The sequence below is a fragment of the Chanodichthys erythropterus genome, chromosome 5 (assembly GCF_024489055.1).
Source record: "Chanodichthys erythropterus isolate Z2021 chromosome 5, ASM2448905v1, whole genome shotgun sequence".
Lineage (NCBI taxonomy): Eukaryota > Metazoa > Chordata > Actinopteri > Cypriniformes > Xenocyprididae > Chanodichthys > Chanodichthys erythropterus.
The window spans coordinates 33,866,514-33,878,933 of record NC_090225.1 but is presented as its reverse complement, the minus strand read 5'-3'; the positions used below and the strand labels follow the sequence as shown (position 1 = coordinate 33,878,933).

The window sequence follows — 12,420 nt, the reverse complement described above, 5'->3', positions numbered from 1 at the left end:
ATGTAACGCCAGTACGCCATATTAAGATAATCTCCCTGATTGCCTGCGAGCTTCTCCTCCTGTCTGTATGGTAATTTTGCTACTGTGCGACAGAGAGTCGAGTGGTTATGACGCAATCATTAGCCTATTTTTACAAAAACTGTTTCTACGGGGCCATAATGTAACATAGAAGGTAATGGAGCCCTTTATACATTGTCGTGTATCTTTGGAAATAAATAATGGACAAATGGAGTCTTTAAACGCCTCAGATGTAAAGTTATTCACTGTCAAAGTGACGCCAAAATGAATGGGAGTCAATGGGGATGCTAACGCAAGTGAAGTTCTGCTACAAGATGGCGCCACCCGGCCGACTTCAACTTCCGGTCGACTTCCTTGGGCACTGCGGAGCCTTGGTTAAAATTGCAATTTTCTCACGATTTACAAATAGTTGGAAACATTTGGGATATTGTAAGTACTCAAGTGAACAAAATATATAACACTGGCCTAATGTTTTTTGGATATTTTACTGCAAAAATATTACATATTGTACCTTTAAAGTATTTGTTATGTATTTGACCCAGACCTCCACACCTCCGCACTAGCGTGCTGTGTGACGTCGCCCGTCACATGGCGAGCGTCAGCTGTGTTGCAGGAAGTGAAGCAGTCATGGCGACGCCTGTAGCGTTACTCTCTGAATCTGTGCTAGGATGGTCTATTTTCACTATCGTTTTACTGGTGAGATACACAAATTATCCATTGTAACATTCATTTACTTGTATTATATTGCTACAGGCGGTATTTTCGCTTATTCTATCACGTGCTATGCCGGTGTGTAGCTCGATATTTATCATATACTGGCACGCCGCACTACTTTGGTTAGCCTATATATAGCTAATATCATAATCCTGTCTATGTTGACAATAACAGTGTTTTATTTTGGCAGATTTTACTAAATGTCACACTATATTGTTTTACTAGAAGTAACACTTCAGTTTCAAGCACAAATACGTGTGTTATTGATATAAAAAAACATTTTTACGTCTTTTATTTAATCGTATTATCTTATTTTATGTGCTAGGTTACATGTGACACTAATATCTAAGCCATAACTGATTGATTTTACAGTTCTTAGTATTTCAAGTGTTAATATGTTATATTTCAGAGTCAACTATAAACACTGTCAGTGAGTTTTTGTTGTGTTTGTTTGGGGACCAATGGTTGAAAGGGGGAGTGTTCAGGAAACTTTATAAATAGTCATTATTTTTGCAATTTCATTTAGTGGCAGAGAAATAACACACTTAACCTTTAAACATATAATTTATTTTTTTCTGCCTGGTTGAGATGTTTAATTAAAATTGTATCTATGCCTTAATTTTCTCATTAAAATGCAGCCTGCTCAAGTTTAACAAGTGTAAAGAGAGCAGTGTTTCCCGTTCTATAATTTGTTTGGACCATCCTGATTTAAATTCAAAGCGTCGGGTCATTATCTGACCAACAATTCAGGCAGAATCTAATACGCATAGGGTGCTTAATTGATCCTGTCTGAAAACAGCATCCTGTAATCACAAGCTCATTTTAGCGGTGTCCTGAGAGCTTATAGAGGATGTGTTTGGAATATGACCTTTCACTCTCAAACAAGTAACTCCTGAAAGTTGGACTCTATTAGTGTTTTTTAATGAGATACAGCATAATGCTTTTCAAAGACAACTGTCTCAGAGGCTTCTAAATGTGTAGGCAGGATTTCTTTCTAGGTGAGGAGCTGTTAGTTGTTAGATCAGAAGTCTAATGCAGAATCATATTTCGAGTTATCTAAATTCCACTTGTGAGCGGTTTTAAATTTCTCTGGACTTTGAAGTCGACATGAAATGGAAGTTGCAATCGATTTTTCTTCCCTAATGTTACGTATATCCGAGTGAAACCGCCTCTCGAACAAGAAAATATGTAGGGCTGGACTTGATTTTGTTCCATTGGGAATGGATTGGATGGTTGTGGTTGCTATTGGTCAATCTCATATGAGTGACAGGTTGTCCCGCCCTCACGCCAGTATACACGTCATCAGAGAATAAAAGAGATGGCACCGCAAGAAGAAGGGGAAGTTCTTTTGATTAAAGATTATGAAGGCACATAAAAAATCATTACGTGAACTAAATAAATCATTTATAATAAATACTGCAATATTCCATAAAAAAAAGATTGATTTAATGGTGACTTTAAAGTGAGTTTGTGTTATATAACATCCATCGATTTGACACCAGAAAGATTTAGGCCATTTAAAAGAGTGACGCACAAATTTAATGCACAGTTATAGCAAATTATCACAAATATCAGGCCTCTTGTACATTATCTCAATTCTTTTAAATTTTTCTTTTGAATTTTTTTATTTAATTTCATTTGTTTATTTTTTTATTTTTTGTGAAAGTTTGTATGATTATAAAATATAAATGATAAGGTTGATGTAAATGTATGACTAGCTGATATCCTTATTTTCTGGTGTAACTCATACATTAAAAATTCAATAAAATAAATAAAAATGTAGTTTTGTAAAGACATTTATACATAGACAGAAATTATATTTAAAGAAACTTGAAATACTGTCTTTAACGTTATCAATTTAAATGAATTATTTTGATACACATCTCATATTGTCCCCCTGTATCTTCAGGTCATCGTGGCCTTCTGCTGGGTTTATATTCGGAAGTATCAGAGCCGGCAGGAGAGCGAGGTTATCTCCACCATCACAGCGATATGTGCTCTGGCCATTGCTCTCATCACATCAGCTCTTCTTCCTGTGGATATCTTCCTAGTGTCCTTTATGAAGTATCCCAATGGCACTTACAAGGTAACCATATTCCTTTATAGAAAAGTTACCTATAAACGGTAACTAAATTAACTGATTCAATCCTCTAGCTCCATTATTCCAGGTGTGACAGATAAACTTGTCTTGCTTTGTTTAAATGCAACATGAAGATCCAGCAGACCCAGTGCATTGTGATTGACCAAACACCTCGTGTGTATCAGAAATGTAACGGCCCATACCATAATCATGAGCTTCAGCTTCCAAAGATTTTAGCAATTATTAACACAAAGTTAATAATGTTGTCAGTTTTACCATATGTATAATTTGCGTTTTTTGCCTTGGCCGATATTGTCCCCACCACTTTACTTTTAGTTTTAAAGCACCTTTAAAACCTCTAAGACCAAAGTGCTGTACATGAGTAAGAAATAAAACAACAATAGTAATAATAAAATAATAGAAACAAAACAAAAGCAAGTTTAAGTTTAACAAAAGCACTTTTTGAAATATCTTGCAGCATGGATGTATCGAATGCAAAGAAAGCATCTCCATTTGAACTAGCAGAGTATTCATTTTTATTTGTTTGTGTTAAAGCAACACTATGTAGTTTTTCAACATTAAAATAATGTCTCTAAAATTATTTTAGTGGTAGAACAACTCTTAACCAGATGAATTCTACTGCCGCTGCTACCTGAGCAACATCCTAGCGGCTACAACCACACTCAGCTACACACAGCCCCGCCCATCCCCTGCCAATGGAAAAATGCGACCTGCTTTACGGCATATGTCACATATTTTACTCATAGTCTGGGTGGAGTTAGCCAACAGCTAACTATTAGACGTAACCATCTAAAATGCAAGTCTCAAAACCATGCGGACAACATTTTATTCTATTATACAAATGACACCCTTTGCAAACAACGCGAGCAAAAAAACTAGGCTAACATACTACCATTCTTTTTGTCATTGTACTTTTCAATTCTGGAGTAACAATAAATAAAACCACGAGGAAGCTTCTACAGCGACAGTATTTACGACACTGTTAACAGACAATTGCACTCATCAACCACATGGTGGAACCGTGAGCAAATGTTCCATGGTGTTGCTTTAAATATAGGCGATCTGACCATGGAATGTGTTGTTTTTGAAATCATGCTGAGTGTTCGTTGCCGCTGTTTTCAGTGGTGGAAGGCAAAAGTGTTGTCTTGGATCTTTTTGTGCACATTTTAGTCTTCACACATACAAGCTCTTCAATCTACTGCTTTAACAATGTTCCAGATACTCTCTAAATGTATCCCTACTCTTGATATACAATCACTGATGAACATCTTTAGTTTTAATGAGGAAAAACGAGATTAGAACCCAGGGAAGATTAGAGCCCCGAAGGTAAAGATGTAAGGATGAAATTGTCATATTAATCATGAGTTCTATGTCAATAAATTAAACTTGGCGTACTATAGAAATAGATTTTTGGACATTATGCTTTTTTAGTTTGTTGTGCAGTTGTTACTGTATATTTCCATTATAGCCCTGTATTAGTCTCCCCCCACCACACACATTCTTATCCCACCTCACTTTTTAAAACAAAGTTACACCATTGGGTTTACACCATATCAGTTTAAGTACGAGTTGGACTCTGAAATTATGGATGATCAAGCGATCGATCAGAACCAACTTTGCAAGCACAACTTGACATTTCACAATCTTTCTACAGTATATAGCTGGTGTTGTACTCTCCCAGGTTGATGAAGCTGCCCTAACAAGCAAAGTTTTGAGTTGTGCTGCTCAAGAATAGCTTTATAAATAAATCTTAACCTCTGTTTTCGGGAGATCAAATCTTAACCATTTTCGGAAGGCCAAACAAAGCGGTTTTGCTTTCGCATCCACCCAGCATCTCCACTACATAACGATAGCACTTTGATTCACTGAAGCCTCATCTGACCCCTTTAACCAGTAGTTTCATAGTCATCCAGTAGCGGATCAAAATCCTGCTAAATATTTTATTTTATTTGAAATTTTTTTTAAAAAATTGGAATAATGTGCACAATAATGCAAGGAACATGTACTAAAAAAAGTAAACCATGTCAATTTTGACCTTGTGTTTGCTTTAAATGCTTTGCTAATGCCGTTCTCTTTCATGGTGATTTTTTTTTTTTTCCATTCTTCAAAATCAAAGAGACTGAGAGCTCTCCACAATAAGTGATTTGGATGAATTGCATGAATGTTATTGCTGTTGGTAGTTAACTTGGACCACTTGTAAATACAATGGCATTTCTTGTTGCAATCTTTCCTAAAACATGATACAGTCAAAGTAAGAGATCAGTACTTCAGGTTTGAGTTCAGAGATTGAATTGAGCACATCTTTTTTTTTTTTCATTCAGACTTAAATGGTCTAATGAGACAGTGGTTACTATGGCAACTGAATGGCATAAATTAATGAAACCGCAGTCCCACCATTCTTCCTTACGGATAATGAATAATTAAGCATAGAATTACCTCCTCTGACATGAAATCTTTAATGGGTGCTTCACTTAGAACTTCCATGGAAGTTGGTTCCTACTTTGCATACAATGAAAGCATATTATGAGCCTAGCCTGTCAAGTTCTAAAATGGAAAAAAGTAGCATAAAAGTATTTTAGACAACCTGTGCAATCTTCTGAAGCCAAACAACTGAAATTTAATCTGTTATTCACTAATAAACTTGTTCTTTTCTGTAGCCTTCAAATCTACTTTCCATTTATTCAAACTTGCTGCTTTACATTTGATTGTGATATATTAGAACCAATGGAAATTTGAAAATGTACCAGAGAGAAGCATCTCTGCATCTCCTTTTATGAAAGTACAACAACTTGAGGTTGAAGAAATGTTCATTTTTGGGTGAACTGTCCCTTTAATTGGTGAGCAAGGGCCTGAGACTTTTAATTCCAGTATTTGAATTTGATTGATTACACTACATTAAAGCAGCATAAACTTATTGATGTCCTTACAAAGCAAGCCTGAGCATGAGGCTATTTCCATTGTCTAATAGTCAGACATGTTTTGACTATAAACAGCAAGCCTGTTGTCCCCCAAAACAGTTGATCTATGAATAAACACATTCGAAATATTACAGAACATGCCGCTAGAATTTTCTCCTGGCTGTGTAAAACACTACTCAAGTGTGTGCTGTCCAGAATAAATTGAGATCTGAAGACAGGGCTGGCCTGGTTTTATTTGAGATAATGATCAGACCTAGGATTGTTTAAAAGGGGCTTGTAAAGGTCAAGACCAGTTATAACTTTATCAGAGTTACGCAAGATTGATTAATGGTTAGATTTCGTTAATTGGAAGTTGAGGGTTTTGAAGTGTTCTGAAGAAGACAGACATGCTTGATCATATCAGAGATCATCTGTCGAGGCGGAGGAGGTTAACCTAAAGAGATTCTCAGTGACTCTATTAGGTTAATTAGATCTCTGATGAAGCCGCTGATCTTTCTGTACCACAATTCCTTAAACACTTTAAAATTCATAGATGATCTTGAGTCGTAAAGCACTGTAGCATAATATAGTGAATAGATCAGCACTATGCAAAGAAGTTATTTAATCAGGGCTTGATATTAACACCCACCAACCCACCAAATGTGGCGTGTAATGCAGTCACTGTTACTAGCAACAGTTGTAGTCTTTTAAAAAGGCATCTCAAACTATGCAATGTAGTGTTGTCAAAAATATTGATTTTTTTTTTGGATATATATCGATACTGAAATATCTGAAATGCTTCAAATACTCCTTTCCGCAGAACAGGCCTACACAACCTATACCAGCTGCTCTCTGCTTCCCCTCACTCACTCGTTTACTTTACTCTGGATGAATATTGTTGGTGTTACAGGCTTTGAATTTTGCTGTGGGATTGCACGTATTGCGTATAATCTTACTCATTCCCACATATTTTGTGCTCACACCCAAAGTGCGCCCACATAAAGCCACCTCTCGGTACTAAATTGAGTTCTTTTGCTGCTTATCACACTTAAATATCCAAATATACACAAAAAAATGTCAAAATGTATAAATGCAGTCAGTTTTAAGTGAACATTAACAGTTGAGAAAGAAAACGCATTTGTAGCAGTATAATGGATCTGTGCGTCAGGTCTTAAAGTGATAGCAGCCTAATATACCTGCTGCCAAATTATGAGATAATATTAATAATATCTATCTAGCAGTTTTCCCCTTTCTATAAATGTCAAAATTGTCAAAATGCTGAGTAGATGGCGACTTTGGAAAACCACAGTGTCTGGTGAGCAAAAAGAATAATGTCAAGCCCTGTATACAATCATTATATTGTACACTGCTACAGCAGTTTAGAAATATGCAATTATTAGGGTTATTAGTAGTGTTTGCTCATATGAAGTTAGAGATTTAAACAACACTTAAGTCCACTTTCCTGCAGAAAGTTTATTCCTCCAACCTTGATCAAACTCACCTGCCTGTAAATTTCAAGTAATACTGAAGACCTTTGGTGCGTCCAAAATCGCTTGCTGTCTAAGTAGGTGCTACATTTCAATTTGAATTTACTTTGCTACCATTTAAGTATGTTCTATATCAGGATGTCCAAACTCTGTCCTTGAGGGCCACTGTGCTGGAGAGTCTAGCTCCAGCTTGCCTCAACACACCTGCCTGGAAGTTTGTAATATGCCTAGTAAGACATTGATTTGCTGGCTCAGGTGTGTTTAACTGGGATTGGAGCTAAACTCTGCAGGACAGTGATCCTCTAGGAGAAGGATTGGACATCCCTGTTCTATATATGAATATGGGTAGTATGAATGAAATTCAGACGTACTACATCCACAATGTTGTTACTGTCACGTGACCTACCAGCATCAGTTGTATTGCTTCACTGCCATTCGTAAAACCTCTCCCGTGGCCTCGTAGTGAAGTGTCCATCGAATGTGCACTTTCGGCAGAAGTAGTAGGTCATCCGGTTCATCTGCTGTTTTCGAATGCTATGTATGTACTAGGGGTGTATTTGTTGTACTTGTTCCGGTGTATTTGAATGGGGTTGGAGTACAACTCTGCAGGAAAGTGAACCTCAGGGTTCGGAGTTGAGTAGTCCTGCCCTAGCCCAAATAATATGGGTTATGCACAACAAACTTCCATATTCTGCAAAATAAGTTCCATCGGTTTTGGTTCAGGTCTTTTGTATGTGCTTCATTAAATATAGAAATGTTTTACTCAAGATGCCTTTGAAGGAGCTACCAATGTTGAGCAATGTCCATTGCATATGCATATTGATATCTAAGTGTTTTTTCTCTATTCTCACTAAAATTTGGACTGAATCAAATACCAACAGTAAAGATAACTAGCTAGGTTAGCTAAAAGTCCATAAATATTGCCATAAGTTCATATCACCATTAACATTTTCTCAGAGAAGCCGATGCGATGAGACCTGTTTTCCTGTTTATGTAAAGCCTATAAAACTTAATTTCTGCAATAAAGATGAATGAAATCTCAAATTGCGTGGCTTGTTCAGTAGACTTGTGAGTTTTCTTGTCTAAGCGATTAATAGATTTGCATTGAAGTAGGGGCAAAAACCGTACAAGCCTCAGAATATCCCAGAAATGTGAAGTTCTGCGTATGGACTTGTGTAAGCCACACATCTGCACTTGTTAAAGAGCACAGAACAGTATTTATTCTAACTGTCCTAGGAAGATTACAGCAGATTCTGATGAAATACGCTCACCCAAATGGGTGGGAAAATGTCGTTTGATAATCATTCTGAAGCATTCTCGCTGTGATTCACGTTGCATAATAAATCAGACAGACAGGTACTTTTTGTTGTAGGAGGTTGAGATGGAAGGAGCCATCAAGTCTTGGATAAACATGCAAGATTATGGCAGCGATCTCCTTGGCTCCGGCCCTCCGGTAATCCGTTTTTCTGATGTGACGATCAAATGTATCTCTTCCTCCAGTCGAGTAAGCTGGCTTAATGGGCAGAGGAACCTTCCCGACTAAACAACTTCTTAATGCAGCCTGTGCACGTAGGACTCTGTAGGTTTATTTCTGTTTCTCTGCCCTAAAGAGATTACAGCAATGATTGACAGGCCTGGGTTTGGCTAATGAGGATGCGCTCTCAAACGTTAAACTTGAAGCGGTGCAAGAGTTACTAGATAAATTGTTGTTAAATCAGTCTTGTTTTATTCTCAGATCTTTGTTGTTCTGTGGGTGTTCTTTAGAAACCCACAAAGCTGATCTGCTTAAACCAGGAGACAGATTTTCGACACCTACAGAGGCCTCAAGAAGTATTTGGACACTTAAAATATCTCTGTTTTGTTTACTGTGTTGACTAATTTTCAAGTGAAATCCCTTTCCCCTTTTTTCTTTCTTTTTTTTTAAATAGGCAAAATGCTTTTATAAAGTCACAGATATGATTGGACTTGAAAAAGTGGCATTTATTTTAAACAGTGGCACCCAGTTTTTTTTGTTGTTTTTTTTTTATGCATAACATTTCACAATAGGCTTTATTATAACTCAAAAATGAATGTCATTTTCAAACTTAGTGTTAAACAGTTGCTAATATATATATTTCTTTCTCTAATGCAGTAACATTTTAAGTGTGAATTGATTGTCCAAATATATTTTGGGGGCACTATACACTACCGTTCAAAAGTTTTGGGTCAGATTTTATTTATTTATTTTTTTAATTTTTATTTTTTTTAAAGAAATTAATACTTTTATTCAGCAAGAATGCATTAAATTGATCAAAAGTGTCAGTCAAGACATTAATAATGTTACAGAAGGTTTGCTGTTTCACTAAAATGTTAATCAATTCAAATGTTTTCAACACTGATAATAATATTAAATATTTCTTGAGTACCAAATCAGCATATTTGAATGATTTCCAAAGGATCATGTGATACTGATAAAGTAATAGCTGCTGATAATTCAGCTTTGCCATCACAGGAATACATTTCATTTTAAAATATATGTAAATAGAAAACAGTTAATATGAATTGTAATATAATTTCACAATATTACTGTTTTTACTGTATTTTTGATCAAATAAATGCAGTTCAGTGTACATGAAGCATCTTTCAAAAACATTAAATAATCTTTTATATGTTTAGTTGTTCAATATTAACAGAAACACAATTACAAGCAAATATAATCATTAAAGGGAATTTTAAAATTCATATTTCTAGGATATTTACAGAATTTAAAAAGGTTGTTTACAGGAAAACTCATGGAAATTAAACAGATCTCCCATCAAAAATGTTCTAATTGCTGTTAGATAAAACAGCTATTAATTTCTCTTTGTGAATGTGATCTTTATAAAATTATTGTCTAATAATCACAAGTAATTGGGAACGTCATTGAAATTTAAATGTCAACATCTATGGGAGCATCGATCATTATATGCATCATTTGTGATGAAATATCAATAAGTTATGTCTCAACCTGTTCGAGATTTGTAAGGGCCGACAGCAAGTAAGTGCCATATCACTTTGATCCAACACCGGAATTATGTTTTTCTAGTGCTCGTGTAGCAATTATTGGTTTGCTCTTTTGGCATGATGAAACGTTGAGTTATGAATGCGGGATGGAGTTCATCGAGACTGAGGAGTCAGAGAGAGAGAGAGAGAGAGAGAGAGAGAGAGAGAGAGAGAGCGAGAGAGAGTGATTTACCGCGGCAATGCAGACAGCAATTCTCTCTGGCATTTGGATCTACTCCGAGAACCTGTGAGTCATCAAAGTGTCAGGTCACGTTTTTGATGGAATCTCTGACACATTGGGAATAAAAAACACACTGTGCTTGGAGAGCCACTTCTTTGTATCACCACTGTCCCATGGCACCATTTGAAGTCTTGTCATAAAAATCATGTTTTACCTCACTGTATAGACCGATATATTTGTTGGTCATATTTTTATCCTTTGAGTTTCATATCCTGCATCATAGATTGTGCTGCATTGTTTGTGTATCTTGTATTGCTGTCAATTTAACACATGAGTTTAGTAGCATTGCTAATTTAATACAATATGAAAAATAATACAATTAATCATGCCACCTGACCCACTAATAATCAATGTTTGATGATATGGAAGTAAAACAATTTATCGACATCTAAAGCCAGTTTTTATGTTTATTCTTAATGTTGAGCATATACTGAGAAATATGTCTTTTTTGTATTTATAAAATTTTTTAAAGACTTAATGTGATTGAATGTATGCCAGTGTATTTCATATTTTTCTGACATTGTTTTTTTTTTTTGTAAATTCAGGAATGGGCGGCAAACAATGAGACAAGACAGCAGATCGAAAACACAGTTTTGTACGGCTACTACAGTAAGTACTAAATGACACAGTAAATTCAATTTCCTTACCTTGCATTTTAGAAAATGTACTGTTCATATTCCTTCATCATCTGCTGCCCTTATTGTTTGGAAGCCGGCACAGTCCGGTCTGCAGCTCGTTGTTAATGTCCATTGACTTGGGTTATAAATTACGGGACTCTCATGATCTGACATCAGCCTACAAAAGCTGGCAGTTAAGTCGCTGGATGGTTTTATTTGTGCGAAACCGTCTTGGTCAAATCAAGCTAAAGTGAGTGCAGTTTTCATCTGAATAAATCTCTTGTCTGCAAGGGTAAAAAAATGCATTAGTCAGTGACCTTTTCCGTGAACAAGGTCGGAAGGACTTGTGAACGCGGTTTGTCACATCTTTTTTGGAACCGCATCCTCTGTTTATGACTTCATTGCATTAAATATATCTCAGTGACATGCATGCACACTTTAATTGAGTCCTCCATTGCTTCCACTTTAACTAATATCTTTAAGGAATGCTGGAAGCTGGGACAAGGTAACATAAAATTGAGTTATGGCACAGTTGCTTGATTATCATTTGAATTTGCAAACAGATGCTGCGCGGAACAGGCCGTCAGTAGTAGAGCGGCACGGCGTCTGTTGAGCAGTGCCAAATGCGCTAGAGACAAGCTGTCAGCCAATACAAACCAGCCAATCAAAAACCCTCACTTCCATCGTCAGAAAAGCATCAGAAGATTAACGATGACAGTGCAGGTAGACACGCCGCAAATCCCTTGTCCAGCTGTCGGCCTGTGTTCTCCAAGAACGAAACAAAATATGATCTTGCGCTCAAAATTGATTCGATAGGTTTATTAGATATACTTTGTCAACAAAACTTTGGAGTGATTTGTGACAGAACATAATGCAGAGAAACTAGCTATATGCTGTTTTTATGGATGATGTGAAGTGTTTGTGATGCATTTACAGTAACATTTCAGAGTGAAACAGAATATTCAGTGTAAAACATCCAATGGGATTTGATTGGATCATGAAAATTACACTATTATATTATTAATGGTCCTTATTAAAGGGGTCCTTGATTATGATTTCACTTTTTTAACTTTAGTTAGTATCTAATGTTGCTGTCTGAGCATAAACAACATCTCCAAAGTTACGATGCTCAAAATTCGATGCAAAGCATTTCGACACACAACAAAGGGGTTAGGCCATGTTGGGCTGCTTTAGAGAAGAGGAAGAGCTGTTGTAGTGGAGCGTTGTTACCATGCGGTCATTTTACGTTGAATTGCTTCACAAATGAGTGGATTTGCACAAAAGATGCATTCCAAAAGTTGTAACTTCTTCCTGAGTTTCTCCA

The 12,420-nt window shown here is 36.3% G+C and overlaps 1 protein-coding gene across 1 annotated transcript in view; it reads left to right on the top strand.

The window, feature by feature from the left end:
- Positions 1-600: 600 nt before the first annotated feature.
- The window catches only part of lmbrd1 (LMBR1 domain containing 1), a 119,074-nt gene continuing 107,254 nt past the window's right edge, over positions 601-12,420 (top strand). Inside the window, exons 1-3 of the mRNA XM_067385509.1 lie at positions 601-714; positions 2,642-2,818; positions 11,025-11,088. Of these exons, the coding sequence (XP_067241610.1) occupies positions 607-714; positions 2,642-2,818; positions 11,025-11,088 (349 nt within the window). The 5' untranslated portion in view covers positions 601-606. The remainder of the gene's footprint in view (positions 715-2,641; positions 2,819-11,024; positions 11,089-12,420) is intronic.